Consider the following 22,264-nt stretch of genomic DNA (forward strand, 5'->3'; position numbering starts at 1 on the left):
AAGAGAAACAAAAGAGCAAAGGAGGATATAATAAATACAGCAAATATAAAAAAAAAATTGTCTAGGGTGTTTTACAGGCATTCATTCTACATAAAAGTATTTTGTTTGTTACACTGAAGTGGCAACTACTTTCTGCTTTTATTTATTCTAACAGGCTCTTTATTATGAGTAACCCATGCTCACTGAAACAAAACGAACAAGTCAAACACATGGTAAAAAGTCCTTTTTGTCTATTCCCATTGTCTAACTCCCTAAGGGTGTCTACTGCTACCTTCCCTTTCAGAAAACTTTATACATAAAAAGCAAACACATGGAGAAAACCCTGTCTTTTTGTCTGATTTTCATTACTGTATCTAGGATACCTTATCATTGCACTACAAATACATTCATTGGGGATCCCTGGGTGGCGCAGCAGTTTAGTGCCTGCCTTTGGCCCAGGGCGCAGTCCTGGAGACCCGGGATCGAATCCCACGTCGGGCTCCCGGTGCATGGAGCCTGCTTCTCCCTCTGCCTGTGTCTCTGCCTCTCTCTCTCTCTCTCTGTGTGACTATCATGTAAAAAAAAAAATATATATATATATAATATATATATATATATATATATATTATATATATATATATATTCATTGTCTGCATAACATTAGTTTCTCTGTATATCATCATTCAACCAGTCCTCTATTCACTTTCTTATGTTTCTTCTATTTGGTTTTCTTAAGTTTTTGTGCTTATAAACTATCCTAAACTAAGCATTCTTATATTTATGCTTTTATGTTTGTGCCTGTTTCTGGAAATTCCTAGAAGTGAAATCAATGTGTCAAAGAACATTAAAATTATTTACATCAACAGTGACAAATTGCCTTCCAAAATGGTTAATTTGTACTGACCAACAGTATATTGCTAAATCTAAAAATGGTCAAATCTATAACCACAGCACATGAACACAGATTTTTTTTCTTCTTCTTTTAAGTTTAGCCAGTACAATTTATTCCAGAAAGTGCTTAATTGTCCAAACTTTGAAGGTAAGATATTATGGCACAGTCTCAGAAAATAATGGAATTTGGCACAAGATGTTTTTGCCATTTTTGGTAGGCAATTATTATTTTTTAAGATTTTATTTATTCATTCATGAACACAGATTAAAATAACAAAATTAAACAAATGTAAAGTAAGCATATTAACAGTACACCCCAAATGCAGAATACACATTCTTTCCAAACACACATGGAATTTTTACCAATATGACCATCTAGCTGAGCCAGAAGTAAATCTCAATTTTCAAAGTATTAAAGTAATTCAGATTAATTTATAATGGAATCAATCTAGAAATTACAGGGAAAAAAGTAACTAGGAAATTGCCAAATAATTGAAAAATAAGGAATGTACTTTATACTTACATTACAAAGAGAAAAAGTGCTCTCTGGTGCCTCTTCCTCTACACCAGTCTTACTGGATCAAGCCTCACCCTTATGACATCATTTAACTTTAATTGCCTCCCTAAAGGCCCATCTCCAAATAGTTACATTAGGGGTTAGGCTTCAACCTAGGAATAGGTGAAGAGGGACATGCAATTCAGTCCATAACATGCTCTTATACTCATGTTTACTTAACCCTTGAGGATAATTCGTAATATATTTTAAAAAGAAGACTAAGGGGGGGATCTGGTTGATGCAGTTGGTAGAGCATATGATTCTTGATCTCAAGGTTGTGAGTCTGAACTCCACCTTGGGTGTAGAGATTACTTAAAATCTTTTAAAAATTAGTTATTGATATAAAATAAAAATTAGGGATCCCCGGGTGGCGCAGCGTTTTAGCGCCTGCCTTTGGCCCAGGGCGCGATCCTGGAGACCCGGGATCAAATCCCACGTCGGGCTCCCTGCATGGAGCCTGCTTCTTCCTCTGCCTGTGTCTCTGCCTCTCTCTCTCTCTCTGTGTGACTATCATAAATAAATAAAAATTTTAAAAAATAAAATAAAATAAAAATTAGACTGGGACATGAACTCCACATTTATCATAATAAGCTAACCTAAAAGAAATGATGAGAGTGAAAATAAAATAATGAACAAAAATGTAGAGATTCAACAAGTCACAAGGTAATTCTTTAAAAAAGAATATTAAAAAAAGAATAAAAATCAATAAGCCTCTAACAATACTGATCATGACATTTTAAAAGTGCAATAGGGCAGCCCAGGTGGCTCAGCGGTTTAGCAGCGCCTTCAGCCCAGGGTGTGATCCTGGAGACCCGGGATTGAGTCCCACGTCAGACTCCCTGCATGGAGCCTGCTTCTCCTTCTGCCTGTGTCTCTTGCCCCCCCCGCCTCTCTCTGTGTCTCATGAATAAATAAATAAAATCTTTTTTTAAAAATGCTTAAAAAATAAAAATAAAAGTGCAATACTGGGGGTGAGGGGGTGCCCCTGGGCGGCTCAGTTGGTTAAGTGGTAAACTCTTGTTTTTGGCTCTGAGTCAGGCTCCATGCTCAGCCAGGAAGTCTACTTGTGGAATTCTCTCTCCTTCTACATGTATGCCTGCTTGCGAGCACACTCTCACTTTATCTCTAAAATCAATCTTTTTTTAAAAAGTGCAATATTGGCAATAGAGACTACTACTAGACCCTATAGATGTTAAAAATAGTAAGTATTTATTTTGAATAATTTTATTCCAATACATTTCAAATTTAGAAGAATAGAGAAATTCTTCGAAAAATACACCTAACCAGGATTGACATGGTAACAATACCATTTAAGTACCAATTAATTGATAATCAAGTCTCTTTTCACAAAGAAAATGCCAGACCAATACGGCTTTGCTGGAGTATGCTAACAATCTATGAAAGAAATAATCTAATATGAAAAAAGATAAAAAAGAGAACACTTTAGAGCTCATTCATTGAGGCTGTCATCCAAAAGCCAGAAAGAAGGAAAATTAGAAGCCAATTTTTTGCAGAAACGTAAAAACAAAAATCCTAAACAAAATGTAAGCAAACCAAATGTGGTGACATGAAAATGATAACCTATCATGATCAAATTAGGATTATTTCAGAAATACAAGATTTGTCATTTGAAAATTAACCAAATAACAATAATTTTTAAAATCCTAAATTCAACAGATGCAAGAACTTTTCAAAAAATTCACATTCATTAGAACAGTTTTATCAAACAACACAAATTTCCTTAATTTTGATAAATGTTAGCTTTAAACATTTAGACTGACAATAAAACAAATACACCACTATTGTCCCTTCTATTAATCACTGTATTGGAGATCCTGGAAAGTATAAGAATTGGGAAGGAAAACATAAAATGGTATTCACAGATGTAATAGATGTAATAGAGAAAATCCAAAACAATCTATAGATCTTTAAGACTTACTAAATTATGGGTCATAGTGTTCTCACTAAGAAGAAAAACAAGATTGAAAAGATTGAAGAAGGCATATATCCATCTGAATTAAAAACAGATCCCAGAAAAACGGAGTGAGAAGAAATCAGAGAGAAAAATCATAAGAGACTCTTAACTATATGAAACAAACTCAGGGGTGCTGGAAGGAGGGGACAGGGGTGATGGGGTAACTGGGTGATGGGCATTAAGGAGGGCACCTGATGTGACGAGCACTGGGTGTTATATGCAACTGTGAATCACTAAACTCTACGTCTGAAACTAATGACACAGTATATGCTGGCTAAGGGAATTTTTTTTTAAGATTTTTTATTTATTTATTCATGAGACAGAGAGAGACGGGGGGGGGGGGGGGGGGTGGAGCAGAGATGCAGGCAGAGGGAGAAGTAGGCTCCATGCAGGGAGCCCGATGTGGGACTTGATCCTGGGACTCCAGGATCACGCCCTGAGCCGAAGGCAGATGGCAAACCACTGAGCCACCCAGGGATCCCCTGGCTAACAGAATTTAAATAAAAATTAAAAAACAAACAAAAAGATCCTAGGAAGAGACATCTCTGTATTCCTCACATGCCTTCTCCCAGGAAAGCTCCTTAATAATGGCTGGCTGTCAGTAGAGCATGCAACTCCTGACCTTAGGGTCATGAGTTTGAGTCCCAGGTTGGGGACAGAGTTTACTCAAAAAAAAAAACAACAACAACAAAAAAAAAACTGGCTGATCAGGCACAGGCGTAATACAAAGCAGCACTTCTAGAGTTAATGATGCCTAATAAGTTTCCCTTAGTTTTTATGCATACTTAGGGTGGGAGGCTGTTATGGAGTGAATTGTGTCTTTTTACCACCAAATTCCTATGTTGAAGCCCTAACCCCCTATATTTGGGGACAGGCCCTTCAGGGGGGTAATTAAATTTAAGTGAGGTGATAAGGACAGGGCCTTAATCCAACAGGACTGGTGTCCTTTAAGAGAGACAGCAGGCATATGCACAGAGGAAAGACCATGTGAGGTCACACAGAGAAGGAGGCTGACTACAAGCCAAGAGGCCTCAGGAGAAACCAAATACCTCGATCTGTGAGAAATACAGGTGTTATTTAAGCCACCAAGTCTGTGATTACAAGAGAGCAGCCGGTAGAGGACCAATACAGAGCATATGGGTAGGCAGACAAACGCTCTGAGTAATTTGGGGTTACTTTATTCCTCTCTCTGCTTTGCTAGCACACAAGGAAACTAAAGCCTGGAAAATCATCCCTGAACTACCTATTTAGAGGGAAGGAGTCAAAAGTTGTCTGACTTTATTTCAGATTGCAGAGTCTCTACTTCTAGATACAAAGTATTAAACTTTTTGAAAATATACTATAGTGGAGAGTACAAGAGACTGGATTTCCATGGTCTATCATTTTAATTTCACTTGAAAAAAATTAACTTTTTGCCAAAATCTCCACCCAACTCCAGCATGGCACTTACCTGACAAATCCCAAGTATGGCTGAACTTAAGAATCTCCTTCTCTGCACAGGAGTAGCTGAAGTTTTCTGGGGAAAAAAAAAATTTTGACACAAGCCAGCCGACTAATTTTACTTTATGAACAAAAACATAAAACTTAACACCGCTCACAATTCTACTTCATTTTTTGAATTTCTTTCCCCCATGCTCTACGACTTTTTCTCTCCGCCCTGGTCCCTAGCCACTCCAACCATGCTCCCCCTGCCCTAATTCAGCTCCTTATATTTGAGGGGAGAAATAGCACCAATTCTCCATCCTTCCATCATCAAATCTATAAAGCCCACCCTTGTAATTGGAATATGCATCTCCAATGACAGAGCTGACCTTCCTCCTACCAAATCTCTAAATTTAAAATCCTACTCCCCTTCCCTTTATTCCTGATATCAACCTGACTCTATGAGATTAGGCCATCCACAAAGGTGCACACATATTCTAGGACTGGCAGGATTCAAAAACAAACCTCATTGGGCCCCATACTCTTCACCTCCCTACCTCTGTACTAGTGACAGCCTTTTCAGTTTGTTTTAAAATCACAAGCATTTAAAAAATATATCAAAAATAAATAAATAAAAATAGATCAGATTTTAAATGTTTAACACCTTAAATGCAGATAAAAATGATTTTTAAAAGTAATTTGTGTTTTCACAAAATATACAGTAAAAAAACCATTAAGGAGATTGAAATGTACACTAGAAAATATTCACTTAATGCAAAGAAATGTTAAGGGGGGGGAAAGACACAAGACCTAGAAAACAAAAAGCATAAACAGCAGATGTATATCCCCCCCATATTAATAACATTAAATGTGAATGGATTCAACAATCCAAAAGACAAACTAGATTTTAAAAAAACTAAATGCTGTCTCCAGACACATTTTAGATCCAAAGAAAGAAATACAGTGAAAATAAAAGAATACAAAAGGTATCAGATGATGCAAACACAGCAGCTGCGAGATATGTGGAAGGCCTATGCTAATTATCAGACAAAACAAACTAAACAGGAACACCTGGCTGGCTCAGTGGTTGAGCAGCTGCCCTTGGCTCAAAGCATGATCCCAGGGTCCCAGGATCAAATCCCACATTAGGTTCCTCAGGGGGAGCCTGCTTCTCTCTGCCAATGTCTCTGCCTCTTTCTCTGGGTCCCTCATGAATAAATAAAATCTTCAAAAAAAAAAAAAAAAAACCTAAACAAATCTTACTACAGATAAAAAGGAATATTTTAAACTATAAAAGGGTCAATCCAAGAAAAAGATATAACAATTAGAAATACTTAACAGATAATTAAAATAAAAAACAAGGAATAGGCAATTCACCAAGAGTTGAAAACTTCAATTCCACATTTTCAATAATGAATAGAACTGGCAAAAAAAATCTACAAGAGAAGTACTGAACACATTATACACACCCACATTTGTTTCTAGTAGGGATTAAAACAGAGTATCTTAAGTTGTTAATAAATAAATGTCCACAGAGGCCCAGGTGGCTCAGCGGTTTAGCGCTGCCTTCAGCTCAGGGTGTGATCCTGTCCTGGAGTCCCAGGATCAAGTCCCACGACGGGCTCCCTGCATGAAGCCTGCTTCTCTGTCTCTCTCATGATAAATAAAATCTTTAAAATAAACAAATAACTGCCCATTAGTTGCCTTGTAGATTTAAGGCTCTCTCTTTGGCAACAATAGTTCAAATTCTTTTGTCAAGTGCTGAAAGGATCAGCAACCAGCCCAGTAATGAGAGCGGATGTCACGGGGCCACAAAAGCAATGGATTTTTATATTCAATTGTAGGAAATTCTAGGAATATCCTTGCTATTAGTAGCTATAGGTAAATTAGCAAACCCTGAATAATGACCCTAGATACAGTTAGCACAAAGTCTGGCTCTACCAACCCCACCCATCTGGCAGGTTTTGCAGTATAAAGAATAGGTAATACCAATATGTTGATGCTGATAAGATGTGGTGGCCCTCACTGGGAGGCAAGCAGCCCTTGTATGTTGACCCTGATAAAGTCCTATGACCAAACTGAGGGAATTCAGAGCCATAATTCACATACTCCTACATCCATGGAGGTTTCCTTGTATGTCATCATGAAAATGACTTTAAAATTTTTAACTAAAAAAAAACAAAAAAAATATATCCTGGACATAGACAAACTTTTTTTTTAAAGATTTATTTGAGATAGAATGCTCACATACAGGAGCATACATTTATTTGAGCAGAGGGATGGAGAGAATCCTCAAGTAGAGGATCCCTGCTGAGTGTGGAACGTGACACAGGCTCCATCCCAGAACCCTGAAATCATAACCTGAGCCAAAATCAAGAGTTGGCCACTTAACTGACAGCCACTCAGGTGTCCCTAAATAAACTACCTTTAGGTTTAACAGTTTGGGGCTTTAAGTTTTGATACTATTACCATTACTTCCTGCAATAAAACTGGGAAGAAAGCATGTCACTAAAAATTCAAAGTATAAAAAGCTGTGAATAGCAAGCTGTGAATTGCAAAAATAATTTGTGAAGCAGGAAAAAAAAAAAAAAGAAATGGCTGGAGACTACATGTAACAATGCATCTGATTTTCGTATAATTTCATAAAGACCTCACCAAGTTTAAAAAAAGATTTGTGAATTTTTTCATTTTATTCTATATCCATATAACACAAAGAATGTAGTTTAAGCAAAAAATTGTCAACCCAGAAGCTTATCTGTAATTTAGCCTTATGACAGGAATTTACAAAGCAAAAAAAAAAATCCCTAAAAATCATAGTTTGGAGGGGCAGCCCTGGTAGCTCAGCAGTTTAGCACTGCCTTCAGCCCAGGGTGTGATCCTGGAGACCCGGGATCGAGTCCCAAATCGGGCTTCCTGCATGGAGCCTGTTTCTCCCTCTGCCTGTATCTCTGCCCACCCCCCACCCTGTGTGTGTCTCTAATGAATAAGTAAATAAAATCTTAAAAAAAAAATCATAGTTTGGAGAAATAATCATATTAATATCTATCCTAAACAAATGCACAAGTGTACACCCCATGAACACAACTCTAAGAAAAAGGATCTGTTATATTAGTGTTTGCCATGGCCAGGCCTACTATAAATCAGATAAAATAGTAAGAAAGAACAGGACAAACTAAGCCACATCAAGAATTGTTCCATTTCTAATGTGCTCCACAAACCAAAGTTTATTTGGAGTACCTATTGATGTGGTTAAACTGAGGAAAGCCAGTATTTTCCACTGAAAAACTAATTAGCATTTTAAAAAGCTTAGAGATACTTCTATAACATCAACAAAACCACAAACACCAACACTTCAGTGGAAAAGACACTTTTCAGGAATGCCGAAAGTATCGTGATTTACTTAACCTATTCTAGCTCTGGCTGTTTATATCCTTAGTCACGTGATAAATTAGGCTATTAACCCTTGAATTAGGCTTTCAAAAGTATTCTAAGTTTTGTGTTATTTATAATGCAACTCTATAAATAACAGCTAACATTTGAGAATTTACCATATGTTAAGAACTGTCTGTGCTGAATGCTTTAAATACATTATCACATTCAACTGACAGAACAAATGAATGAAGCCAGGCAGAAGTGCAGTGGCTAGCAAGAATACAAGTCCCACTATCACTGCTGTTAACTCTCCACAGTGCCAGAGAAAGGCAACAAGACTATAATTTCATGTGCAACTTATTACTTACACAAACAGAAAAACCAAGATTAGTGTCCCTATTCCCAGAAGGTGATACCAAAGTGGTTGAGAATACAGGCTGCTGAGGAGCCAATTCAGAAACAACCATTTTATAGCCTACTGCTCTATCCCAAGGGTAAGGGAAGTGGTAAAGTCCAGTACTCAACTGACACACTGGGGCACAGAAAAAAACTATCCTTGAGGCCATTTTTCTTTTTTTTTTTTTTTTTTTTTTTTTTTTTTTTTTTTTTTTTTGAGGCCATTTTTCACAAGGGTTCTTATCAACCTTTTCCCAGGAAGACAAGCAGGGTGTCCTGCCAAGGTATGGGTTAGACAGAGATTATGTTTTGCCTGTTCAGCCCATGACAAGACAAAGGTAATCAGAGTACCATGGTAAAGCTGCCCCCCCCCCAACTCTACCCTCCACCTTTTATGTGTCCAGCTACAAATTCTATTCAGACACTCCATCAAATACCCTAACTGTACTTTCTCTCAGGCAATATTTGAAAAGTGACTTGACCCTGACCCTTGGCGGGATGATCAGGCCTTTTGTGGAGGTCAGACTACAACCAAGTTCCCCACACCAAGCCAAGCCAGTGAACTATGTCCCAGGTATCATCGAGGTTCACCAATGACAGCCACATGGCTTTCTCCCTGGAAGAACAAGGGAGTGGGAACAGCTCTACTTTTGCTCACGGATTAATCTAGGTACAGCATGGGGTGCTGGCAGTCACATATATCCCATCATGACTGGCCAGTCCCAAGTCCAGAGCAATGCATCTATCATTCAGGTTACAAAGTTTACACTTTCCTGTGTCTCTAGAGCAGAGGTCAGAGACAAATTTCAGACTTCATTTATAGTTGTATTATATCCTACAGTGGGAATTAATGATTCCAGAGCATACATGAAAAAGTCAGTTATCTTTCCTTCAAGTGCTGCCTAGTAACTCATTTTAGAGTGCTCCAGGTATCCACCTCAAAGAAACAGGAATCATTAGAGGGGTAATGGTCTCAAATACCTAGAAATCCCCGACAAGTGCCTCACGTATACATGAGCAGTTTGCCAGGCAAGTATAAGGAACCTAAGATGAAACATGCGTTTGGAGTACAAAGTTTAAGTATTGCTATTATAATAGGAGTGAGCCAATTCTGTGCCTCTTGAGGTAGACAAACTATGAAAAGAACTAAACAGTTGCCGTAAAGCAGGCTCAATTGCCCTGAAGAAAAATCTGAAAACTTTTACACCCTGTTAGTTACCTCTGTCATTATAGGCAACATTCTATTGTCTACTCTGGTTGTCTGAGGTTTAGAGTTGCAAGAACTTTTAACAGAGGCATTTTGTTGGCATGGAGTTAAGATCCAGATTTTATAAAATTAAAAGTTGAGATTAATAATGCAAGGGGATCTGAAGTACCCAAGAGACCTACTGGACAGAATCTACTTTGCTAGCGGGATCAAGGCAGGGGATGACAGATCTACTTAAATTCAGAGCCATTAACTAATTTAGACAATATATACAAGAGAACTTGTATACAAGGGAACTGCTTTCCCTTAATCAGGGAACCAATGGAAGTCATGACTAACAGGATAAGGTATACAAGCCTTGGTCCAAAGGATACCACTCCCAAGACCTTCATTCCCAAATTCAGCAACAGCTGAGAGACTGTAGGGAGTCCTTAGATTAAGATCTTCTCCTGGCCAGCAGTATGTTGATTGAGGGTGGTAGGTAGCAACAGCCTGGGGTAAATTAGATTACTAGTTTCTGCCTATTTCCCCAACCCTGATCCCACCTGGGTCTATTGTCTTCCTTCTCCAACTACCATAGGGGAACTATGCCGTTATGCTGGGGGAGAAGGAATGATAATCAGTCAATTGTGGACTGATCAATCCTATGCTCTAAGCCACCCAAGCCACAATCCTTTGTCCAGTAACACTATCGCATGGAAGGAAAATGTAAAAACCGATAGAAGTTGTGGCAATGAATCTTCAGTGCTGTAATGAAGCAGTGACCTATTGAGACATCCAAAACACCCTCAACTACTTCAACTAAAAACACATGCAAAAAATTGAATGCAGAAACAGATTTGATAGAACCTACATAAACAAATATTCTTTGGGGTCCAAAAGAATTTCTAATGTATATAAATGCTTCCTGAGACCACCTGTCCTTTCCATCTGTAGCTGTAGATAGCATACCCACTCAGTACTCGTGGAAGGAGAACCTGGAAGCATGTACCTCACTTCCATGGACTCTTGCCCATGCATCTCTCTCTTCTCTGTTTGACATATATTGTGTCCTTTGCTGTCATAAACTTTAACCATGAGAATACAAAAGTAGAGAAAAGGAACAAAACTAAAACTTGGGTCTTTGAAAAGATCAACAAAACTGACAAACCTTTATCTAGACTGACCAAGAAGAAGTCTCAAAATTATTAAAATCAGGAAATAGAGACATTACTACCAACCCTTCACTGAAAACGAAGAGAGAATACCATGAACTGTTTGCCAATATATTTAATGATTTGGATGAAAACGACCACAGTGATATTTTATAGTAAGAAATATGTATTTGATCTTTGTCCCCACTTCCTGCACAGAGTTCCTAAAATCCTTGGGTTTTCCTAAGTGATGTGTTAAAGGTGTCTTTTGTTATGTTCATAACGCCCAAAGAGGGGGCTGTTTGCCAGGAGAACCAGTCCTGTGATCAGGGGATTAGAACTTTCAGTCCCACCCCACCCCACCTCCAGAGAGGGAAGGAGAGATGGAAAGTGAATCAATGGCCAATGTTTTTAATCAATCATGACTATGTAATGAAGCCTCTATGAAAACCCAAACGAGAGAGCTTCTAGGTCTGTGAACACATGAAGATTTAGGGAGAATGGCATGCTCAGAGGAGGCAAAGAACTTTCACTCTCCTTCCCACATACCTCACCCTATGCATCTCTTCTAGGACTGTGGATTTGTATCCTTTAAAATCATTTTAAATACACCAGTAACCTAGTAAGTAACATGATTCTCTGAGTTCTGTGAACCCCTCTAGCAAATTAATAGACTCCATGGAAGGGTTTGTGGAAACCTCTGTTCTATAGCCAGTTAGTTGGAAGAACAACCTGGACTTGCAATTGGCATCTGAAATCCGGGAGGGTTGGAGAAACCTCCAATCTACAGCCTTTTGGTCAGAAGCACAAGGGAAAACCTGGGCTTCAGACTGCTATCTTAAATGGGGGAGGAGGGCAGTCTTCTGGGTCTGAGCCCTCAACCTACAGAATCTGATGCTACTTCCAGGTGTTAGAATGGTTTAGAACAGTAGGATACCCACATGGTGTCCCCAGAAAATTGCTTGTTGTTGATGTGGGGGGACCCTCCCCCCACATACAGTGGAATTAAGTGCACAACCCCAGAAGACCCCAAAAGACATTGACCAAAACTAACTCAAGAAGATACAGGAAATCGGGGATCTCTGGGTGGCGCAGCGGTTTGGCGCCTGCCTTTGGCCCAGGGTGCGATCCTGGAGACCCAGGATCGAGTCCCACATCAGGCTTCTGGTGCATGGAGCCTGCTTCTCCCTCTGCCTATGTCTCTGCCTCTCTCTCTCTGTGACTATCATAAATAAATAAAAAATTTAAAATAAAAAAAAAAAAAAAAGAAGATACAGGAAATCTAAATAGGACTACATAAAAATATTGAATTAGTAATCAGAAAATTACCTAAAAAGAAATGGTTAGTCCCATACAGCTTTCTGGTGAATCATACCAAAAATTTAAATATTAAAAATCAATTCTACAAACTTTTCTGAAACACAAAAGAGAGAATACGTCCCAAGTTAATTCTATGAGGCTAATAATATTGTCTGAATAGCAAAAACAGAAAAGAAATCACAATAAAACTGCAGACCAGTATCTTATGAATAGATGCAAAAATCCTCAACAAAGTACCTGCAAACCAAATAGATCAGCATATAAAAATTATACGCCACAACCAAGTGGGACTTATCCCTGAAATGCAAGACAGGTTCAACATTAAAAAAAATATTATATAATGTATCAATAGAATAAAGGACAAAATCAATTGACCATCTCAGTAGATGCAGAAGGATCAAATAAGATAGAAATTAAATGCACCTTCAAATCCAACATCTTTTCATGATAAAAACAAACTATAAGTAGAAGGGAATTTCTCTGAGTTGGTAAAAGGCATCTACAAAAAACCCACAGCATATATCATAATGAACAGGGAAAGACTGAATGCTTATCCTCTACAAGATCAGGAACAAAATAGATGCCTGTATTTGCTATTTCTGTTAGATATTATACCAGAGGGTCTAACCACGGCAGTTAAGCAAAAGAAAAAAAAAAGAAATAAAAGACACCTAGATTGGAAATGAAGAAGTAAAACTATCTCTAGTTGTAGATGACATCTTATATATAGAAAACCATAAGGAACCCCATAAAAAACATAATAAGATAGTTTAGCTAGGCTGTCTAGTACATCCTCAATATACAAAAGCCAAATGTATTTCTAAACAACACAATCTAGAAAACAATCTCATTACAGGAACATTAAAAAGAATCAAACACTTTGGAATAAATTTAACAGAAATGAAAAATTTATACTCCATAAAACATTGCTACAAGAAATTAAAAACCAAGGGGGCCTGGCTGGCTGGGTCCGTAGAGCATAAAACTCTTTTGATGATCTCAGAGTGAATTCAAGCCCTGTTAGGTACTGAGTTTACTTAAAAAAAAAAAAAAGAAAAAGAAAAAAAATTTTCAAAATATTGGCTGGCTCGGTTAGAAGAGCATGCAACGCTTGATCTTACGGATTTGAGTTTGAGCCCCATGTTGAATGTAGAGATTACTAAAAAAATTTTATTAAAAAAATTAAAGACCTAAAAAAAAAAAAAAAGGAATTGAACACCCCATGTTCAATTAAAGATTTAATGCTATTAAGGAGGCAATACTCCCTGGATTCATCTACAGATTCAGTGCAACCCTTACCAAATCCTAGATGTCTTTTCAGAAATTTAGAACCTAATCCTAGAATTCATTTTGAAAGGAATAAATCTGGAGGACTCACACTTCCCAACTTCAAAATTTACTACAAAACCACGTAACAAAACATGTAGTACTGAACAGAACTGACAATCCAAAAAATAAACCATCATATTTACAGTCACTAGAATTCAGTAAAGAATTCTTAAAACTCAACAATAAAAGACAACTCAAATTGAAAGTTAACAAAAATTCTGAATAGACAATTTTCCCAAAGATATAAAAAATAGCAAATATGCACATAAAAAGATGTTCGACATCATTAACCACCAATGAAAAACACAGTACCTATCACAAAAAGACCAGTATTTGCCATGGATGTGGACATACTGGAACTCTTATGCATGTAGTTGAGAATATAAATGGTTCATCTACTTTGAAGAACACTCTGGCAGTTTCTCAAAAAGATCAAATATAGTTATATGATGGAGCAACTCTCTGCTCCTAGGCATATACCCAAGAGAATTAAAAATGTAGGACTACACAAATACTTGTACATCAATGCTCACAGCAGCAAATGCTAACAATGCAAATGTCTGTTAACTGACAGAAGGAGAAACAAAATGTGGCATATCTATACAATGGACTATTACTTGGCAATAAAAAGCAGTGAAGTACAGACATGCTTCAACATGGATATGCCTTGAAAACATGTGAAGTGAGAGAAAAGTCACAAAGGATCACATATCATTATTATTAATTCATCTAAAAGAAGTGTTCAGAACACACAAATCTAGAGATAAAAACTAGATTAATAGCTGCATGGGAATGCTTGGGTTGGAGGAAAGGGAAGTTATTTGTGAAGAAGATTCCAAAATACAGGCATTATAAAGAGTCACTCTAAATAGAGTCAAAAGGATAGTGAAGAAACAGGGCCTATGCTGGTCTCCAGTTTCAATTTTTGGAACACCATGAACTTTTGACTTTTGGCAACTAGACCACCTCCTGGAATACATCCTCCTACTTTGGACTGAAATAGAGAATGTTCACGTCTATTAACCAAATAATCAATCATGTGTTACAGTTAGTTTAAACTCTGCTAGCAAAAAAAAAAAAAAAAAACTCTGCTAGCACCAACCATTATTCTTCCAAAACAAGTTATATAGCCTTGTGGTTTCTGCCTATATAAGCATGCACTCCCCACTCACTGGAGCATACTCTGAATTCTGGTCAACTCTGGGTGTCCTAGACTGCAGTCCCTAAGACACCAAATAAACCCTTTTGTTTGCTTTACAGCCTCATTATCATCTAGATTGACACCATTAATGAACATGGAGATGGTTTTGGAGGTCAAGAAACTGTTCTAAAATTAACCTGCAGTGATGGCTGCATACCCCGTGAATATACTGAAAACCACCGTACTCTGTAAATGGGCAAATTCAATCATATGAATATGGTATATGAATTATATCTCTGAACTGTAGTTGGAAAAAAAAAGCAAACACAGCATTTCCCTGTTATTAACTTAGGCACATGACCCAATGAAATTAATTCTAGACTTTTGATAAAGCAATCATATGAAAGGCATGTCTGTTCAAGTTGAAGTTGAATGTATATTATACCTGGAGATACTGCAGCCACTCAATGAAGGGGGAGGGTGTGCCTGAGAATTAAGTCAATGTTGAAGACAGCAAAGATAGAGTATCTCAAAAGTCTTTTAAGATTTTCTTTCCTTTGGGCAGCCCCGGTGGCTCAGCGGTTTAGTGCCGCCTTCACCCCAAGGTGTGATCCTGGAGACCCAGGATCGAGTCCCACGTCAGGCTCCCTGCATGGAGCCTGCTTCTCCTCTGCCTGTGTCTCTGCCTCTGTGTGTGTGTGTGTGTGTGTGTCTCATGAATAAATAAATAAAATCTTTAAAAAAAAAAAAGATTTTCTTTCCTTAGATTCAGATGCTGAATCCAGCCAAACATGAAGATTGAGCCACTTGAACTTCTAAATGATGTGATCCAATAAATTACGTTTTGAGGCTTAAAAAAAAAAATTTATGATTTGTTTCTTATAACCTATAGTGGAAAATACATCCTATAACACACTTTGCAACCTTAACCATAAAGATTTTATCTACAAATGAAGTGTTGTAATTTAATACATCTCAAGAGAATCTTAGTGATTATCATTAAATGTTTGCAGTAATTACAACAATGAGCAATGTCTCACTTGAGACACTTACCTCAACAGGCCAGCCTCCAACATTGCCCTTCAATTTACAAGCACATTTAAGATCTCAAGAATATACACACTACAATGATGGCTCCAAAAAAAAGCATTCAGAATTCCTCAAAGTCCACAAGATTACTTCTTTCTTTACAAGGCTTATTACAAAGTAAATTTTAACTTGCATTTCTGGAGACAGAGTTGGTAAACTGTTATCTCTTTACCTCAAACTGAAAAGTATGCCTTACATGGTGGGGATGGGACAGGACAGTGGAGAAAGCCTGGTTACAACAAAAAAAATCTGGAAATCCAACTTTATAAATACCTATTTACTTTTTTTTTTCTATTTACTTATTTTTAAAGATTTTATTATATACTTATTTGAGAGTGAGCAAGCACAGGCATATGTACGGAAAGGGGAGGGGCAGAGGGAGAAGAACAAGCATCCCTCCCAGCCCAACACAAAGCCAAGCTGGTTGCAGAGCTCGACGTGGGGCTCAATCCCAGGACTCCAAAACCATGAACCTAGCCCAAGTCAGATGTGTAACTGACTGAGCCACCCAGGTGCCCTTATAAATACCTTTTAAAACAGCAAGATCAATTTGCTAAATATCTGTGCTTCTATTTGTACAAGATACCAATAATCTAAATGGGAAGAGATTCCTGTACATCACACAATAATGTGGAAAAACAGGGCTGTGGGGCAAATACGCCCTCGATAAAGAATTTAATGGAGGCGTCCCTGATTTCAAATTAAACCTGCAGGTAAAAACTATAGACTTGCGTTCTGGTACTTCCTTGCAAAAACTGAACCTACAACAGGTTCTATAGTGAGAGGTTTAATCAACACAAAGCTGTTAAATTGACTTAGAGTTGATAAACTTTAGAGCTTAAAGCAAACTGAATTTCCTATTAGACGTAATACATCTTTCCTTATATAAAATACAAGCCATAATATCTTTCCTCTAACAGGACAACAGCTAAAATTTATTGAGCACTTACCACTTACAGCCAGCAGCTGTTCCAAGTAGGTCATATGAATAAAAAATCATGTAACTTATCCCACCAATGCTATGAAGCAGGTGCTACTGTTATCCTCATTTTACAGATGAGAAAACAGAGGCAAAAGGTTAAATAATTTTGGGCAGCCCCAGTGGCTTAGCACCACCATCAGTCCGGGGTGTGATCCTGGAGACCTGGGATCCAGTCCCACATCGGCTCCCTGCATGGAGCCTGCTTCTCCCTCTGCCTGGGTCTCTGCCCCTCTCTCTGTCTCTCTTCTCTCTGTGTCTCTCATAAATGAATAAATGAAATCTTAAAAAAAAAAAAAAAAAAAGGTTAGATAATTTTCCCAAGGTTGTACAGATAATAAATGGTACAGCCAAGACCTGAAACTCAGCAAAGGATGCAAGGCCACGGTCTTAATCATTACAGAATATTTCCTGACACAACTTGGGTGTTTACAGGATGGAAGCCCTGGAGATGATCACTCTGGTTTTAGAGGTTGTCCTCTCTCAGAATGGTTCTCCTAGAGTTGAGCTCTATGCTGCCTCACCCCAACCCCTTGCCAGAAATAATAAAAACAAATTTAAAAAAAAGGAAGAAACAGAACCATCTTAAGTAGACCTCTGCCTGAGTAACTTGACCCAGTCACCTCACCATGATCTACTCTTCCTTATTCACAAAAGATTAACAACTGAATTCTCTAGGCTAGGTCAACCATTGTCATGTGTCCTCAAGCTCTGTCACTGAATCCATTGTATCCTGCCATTTAATTGTCTAACTGATGCTGATTCGTTTAATTAATAATTTCATTCCACAACAGAAAAATCAGAGGAGGCTACTTGGAGGTAACATACTTACTTGTTAAGTATAATCTTACTCTTTTACCATTGTGTACGTTCCCATTTCCCTCCAAACACGTGCTCCCCCTTCACACAGTGTTTTTACTTCCTTGGTCCTAGGAAGAGCAAGAAACATTCTGCAATTAGCGGTTTAATATAAAGCGTATATATATATATATATATATATTTTTTTTTTTTATTTATAATGAATTTTACAGTCACAATAAAAGCACACGTTTCATCTGTTTACCCTGATAGGACAACTGCCGGGCCAGAGTGTGTTCCTGTATGGTTGCACCAAAAAAAAAACGCACTAAGTCTGCAAAATTCCTACTAGGTGTGCAACCTGACAGAAACACAAACTAGGTGTGGCCTCGAATACCCTTCACTGCTTAAAATGAGAATTCATGTGTGTGTGTGGGGGGGGGGGGTCCTCCAGGTTCACTCCTGTCCGACCGTTCTAGAACAAATACTTCAACTGCACGGCAATTTCCCTCACTGGAAGAGTTCGGAGAATCCGACTGCACAGAGAAAAATAATTAATAATAATAATCATAAAAGAATGTGAAGTAAAACCTTAACATTCCTGCATGTTCACGCTGGTACCATTTACAACCAACGTCAAACAGAAAAATCCCCAAACAAGCTCCCTACTGAAATGCGCCCCGAGCTTGAACCGCGACGCCGGCTGCCCTCTTTTCTTCTCAAGCTGGGCTCTTGACAAGTATCACAAATGAATTGTCTTCACGGAAACGATTCCCCCCCCCCCCAAAGGTCGCCGCTGAGGTCGAGACCGGAGTCCCCCGAGGACACCCAAGAGCGACAGACGCCCGGAGGAGCCGAGCGCGGGGAGCGTCCGCCGGCCCCTGGGAGACGCTCGCCGGGCGGTCCCGCTTCGGGAGGGTCAGCAGGACGGAGCCGCGGAGGAAGGAAACGCTCGAGAAACAGTAAATGCAAAAACAAAGACTTTTTTTTTTTTTTCCCACGACCACGACGCAGGAAATAATTAAAAACAGAAGCTTCTCTCACACCCACCGCCTCAACAGTCGCCTCGCGGCGCCACAAAACGCGCACCCGCCACCTCCACCGCGGACTGAGGCGATTTAAAGCAAACAGCCCGCGAGGCGCCGCCCTGGGGCGCGGGCTCCGAGTCTGGCGGCGGCCGGCGGGGCCCCGAGCGAGGCTGCCCGCCCAGCCGCGGGCGGCCGCGCGCCCGAGCCTCCCCGCCCGAGGCCCGGAGCCGCCCGAGCGCCCGCGACCCCGCGCCTCCGTCCGCGCCTCAGAACAAAAGCGGCCGCCGCCGCCGCCGCCGCCCGCGGGCGCTGGGCTTGGGGCGCCTGGGCTTGGGGCGCGCGGACCCGCGGAGGCGAGCGAGGGGCCGCGGGCCGCCGGGCCGCACACTTACCGACGGGCCCAGAGCCCAGCGCGGGCCAGCGGGGAGGACGCTCCGGCCTCCCGGGCCCCTGAGTTTAAGTCAGCTCGGGCCGCCTCCGGGGGCGGGTCGAGCGGCGAGGCCCCGGCTCCTCCCGCGGCTGGGCCCCGCCCCCGGCCGTGGGCGGCCGCCCGGAGGCCGGCGGCGCCCGGGTCCTAGTGCCCCCCGGGTAAGCAAGGCGGCGGCCGGTCGGGCCTTCCAGTCCCGGGCGGCGAGATTTGCAAAAGCGCGCTCCCGTGTCTGATAGGAATAAAGGGGAAAGGAGAGAAAATGAGTGGGAAGTATCAGTGAGGGTGACGGATCGTGAGAGACTCCTCACTCTGGGCAATGAACCAGGGGTGGTGGAAGCGGAGGTGGGCGGGGGGATGGAGGGACCGGGGGCGGGCCGGGGGGGGGCACTTGACGCGATGAGCACTGGGTGTTATGCTCTATGTTGGCAAATCGGATCCAATAAAAAAATATATACAGGGGATCCCTGGGTGGCTCAGCGGTTTAGCGCCGCCTTCAGCCCAGGGTGTGATCCTGGAGACCTGGGATCGAGTCCCACATCAGGCTCCCTGCATGGAGCCTGCTTCTCCCTCTGCCTGTGTCTCTGCTCCCCTCTCTCTCTCTCTCTGTGTGTGTCTCTCATGAATAAATAAATAAGATATTTAAAAATATATATATTAAATAAGACATTTAAAAATATATATATGCAAAAAAATTAAATTTGAATGAAAAAAAAAAAAGTCTCTATCAGTGGTTCTCTGCCTTTCACTCACATCAGAAGCATCCAGAGAGCTCCTTAAAAAGGATTGAAGCGCACCACCTTGCAAAATTGCCAATTCAGTGGGCTAAAGTAAGGCTGAAAATGCAGGTTTATTTTTTTAAGATTGGTTTGAGAGAGAGAGAGTCAGGCAGAGACACAGGCAGTGGGAGAAGCAGGCTCCATGCAGGGAGCCGGATGGGGTCTCAAGCCCTTAACTGGGATCACGCCCTGAGCTGAAGGCAGATGCTCAACCCTTGAGCCACTTAGATGTTCCTGAAAGGGTAGATTTCTAACAAGCTCCCGGGATAGGCTGTTGCTGCTGATCTCAGAGCCAATGATACAGGGTATGGGGTCAGCAAACTTAATATAAAACAAGTGAAAGAGAAAGCACACCAAGTGAAGCGCACCAAGTAAATAATTTTTTTTTTCAGGTCATTGAAATAGGGAGAACGACAATTAATGCAGAGGAAACTTCCAAAAGTTAGGCCTTTTTTTTATGAGGGGTTTTATAGGAAGAAGTAAATGAGAGAATATGTCTGAGTGGTTAAACGTAAGAAAAGGCAGAGGTGGTTAGTTCTTGGCATAGGGAAGGCAGGGTATTCCTTCACCCCCAGGTCTGGATCTTGACTCTGCCACTCACTAGACATACAACTTTGGGAAAATCACTTAATCTGTTTCTGCTATTTTCCTGCCTGTAAAAGAAGAATAACAGGAATGCAGGTTTCTCCTGCTGTCTGAAAGTAGAGAATTCATATGAAAAGCCAAAGCGGTGTAAAGTGAGGAAGCAATTACCATTAATTTATGTGGAAACATTTTTGAGCATTCCCAGACCCAAAGAACAACTCCTTTTAGGCTTTCCTTAGGACACATCTTGCTAACAGATGCACAGAATAAGTTGGGATAAAGCACAGATGCTCACATAGTTAAAAGCTATAGCAGCTCAATGCTGAGATACCGAGTGTAGCTCCCAAGGAAGGTGAATTGGCGATGCCACTCTGGCTGCTCCGGGTACACTCCGCATCACAAACGCTGAATGCTATTCTCACTTATCATCTTTTTGCAGGAAAGCAAACATCTTCTTCAGATTTCCTTGGGTTAGCACAAACAAGTACTAATGTAAGTCTTTCGTAAAAGCAAAGTAGCATAAGGAAACCTTTCAAAAAGTGAAAAGCAGTGGGGCAGCCCTGGTGGCGCAGCAGTTTAGTGCTGCCTGCAGCCCAGGGCGTGATCCTGGAGACCCTGGATTGAGTCCCACGTCAGGCTCTCTGCATGGAGCCTGCTTCTACCTCTGCCTGTGTCTGACTCTCATTCTCTCTCTGTGTCTCTATGAATAAATAAATAAAAAATCTTTTAAAAAAAATAGTGAAAAGCAGTGGATACTTGTACTTACTTTCTAGGATTATTGAGACCATTACATAAATTAACGCATTAACTTAGGACATCTCCTGGAGCATGGAGTGGTATACTTGGCTCAGAAAAGGGGTTTTCCAGAGCCTAAGCCATACAGATAGACTATGAGAAATCAACCCAAGGGAGAGGGAGTTCTATTGCCAGAAAGTCTGATGCAGACCCCACTCCTACATAGCCTAAGGAAGTGCCCAGCAAGATTTAATGCCCAGGAAGCTACAACTTTATTTGAGATGAAGTCACTGATCTCTCTGCCATGTATCCTTGTCTGTGTTTATGCTGACTTTCTCCTTTCTCCTTTAGATAAGTAAAGCTTGTCTGACTTCCAAAAAGTGTTTGGTCTTTCCACAAATCCTAAAGTACAACTGGCATTCATCAATTTAGCAGCCTTGAAGGATCACCAGCAAGGAGACTTGCAGAGGGAAGACACAATCTCTAGGACTTGAAAGTATATTTAATACAGGGCTGGATCTTACATTGACTTCTGTTTACCGTACTTATGGCACAGTGTTCCAAAGAACCATATTATCCAGATGGTCAGGCTTGTGGGACCCAGGAAATTTAACAAAATCCCTTATCCCTGGACAAGCAGAGCAGGACTGACTCTATTTTGTGCTGCACCCGCCTTGTGCTGACCTGCTTATTGCTTAGGGTACTGCCCCACCCTAGTCAAAGACCAGGGCACACCCTAATTGGAAATCCGGCTCAGTGATAGGCCGACCTGCTTATTGCTTAGGGCACTGCCCCACCCTAGTCAAGCCCAGGGCACACCCTAACCGGAAATCCGGCTCAGTGATAGGCCAGTTCAAATAGATACTGTAGGGTAAAATGTAATTCAATCGGCCACCTGCGAGTGGACCAGCATGACTGTGCAACTTTCTGCGTATCCCATTGGCCACTGGCCCCTATAAAGTTGCTAAGCCTCATAGTCTCGGGGTCAAGTCCCTGCTCCGCTGTGTCAGGTACACCTGGGCCCAGGCTCGAGCTTGTAAATAAACCCTCGTGTGTTTGCATCAGTGTCGGCTCCTCGTGGTTTCTCGGATTCCCGATCTTGGGCACAACAGGCTGATGAAAG

The 22,264-nt window shown here is 40.5% G+C and overlaps 1 protein-coding gene across 7 annotated transcripts in view; it reads right to left on the bottom strand.

The window, feature by feature from the left end:
* RESF1 (retroelement silencing factor 1) overlaps positions 1 to 19,126 on the bottom strand; it is a 28,822-nt gene extending 9,696 nt beyond the window's left edge. For 2 of the 7 annotated variants that reach the window (XM_077870535.1, XM_077870531.1), the window contains exons 1-4: positions 19,008 to 19,126; positions 17,622 to 17,718; positions 16,761 to 17,072; positions 4,852 to 4,917 (exon numbers count right to left, since the gene is read on the bottom strand). In XM_077870535.1, coding sequence (XP_077726661.1) covers positions 4,852 to 4,917; positions 16,761 to 16,794 — 100 coding nt within the window. In that variant the 5' untranslated portion in view covers positions 16,795 to 17,072; positions 17,622 to 17,718; positions 19,008 to 19,126. Of the gene's footprint in view, positions 1 to 1,393; positions 1,540 to 4,851; positions 4,918 to 16,760; positions 17,073 to 17,621; positions 17,719 to 18,637; positions 18,754 to 19,007 lie in introns of those variants that run through there. The other 5 variants (XM_077870532.1, XM_077870530.1, XM_077870534.1 and 2 more) reach the window with 5 other exon arrangements.
* Between the last annotated feature and the right edge of the window lie 3,138 nt (positions 19,127 to 22,264).

The sequence above is a fragment of the Canis aureus genome, chromosome 25 (assembly GCF_053574225.1).
Source record: "Canis aureus isolate CA01 chromosome 25, VMU_Caureus_v.1.0, whole genome shotgun sequence".
NCBI classification, from domain to species: domain Eukaryota; kingdom Metazoa; phylum Chordata; class Mammalia; order Carnivora; family Canidae; genus Canis; species Canis aureus.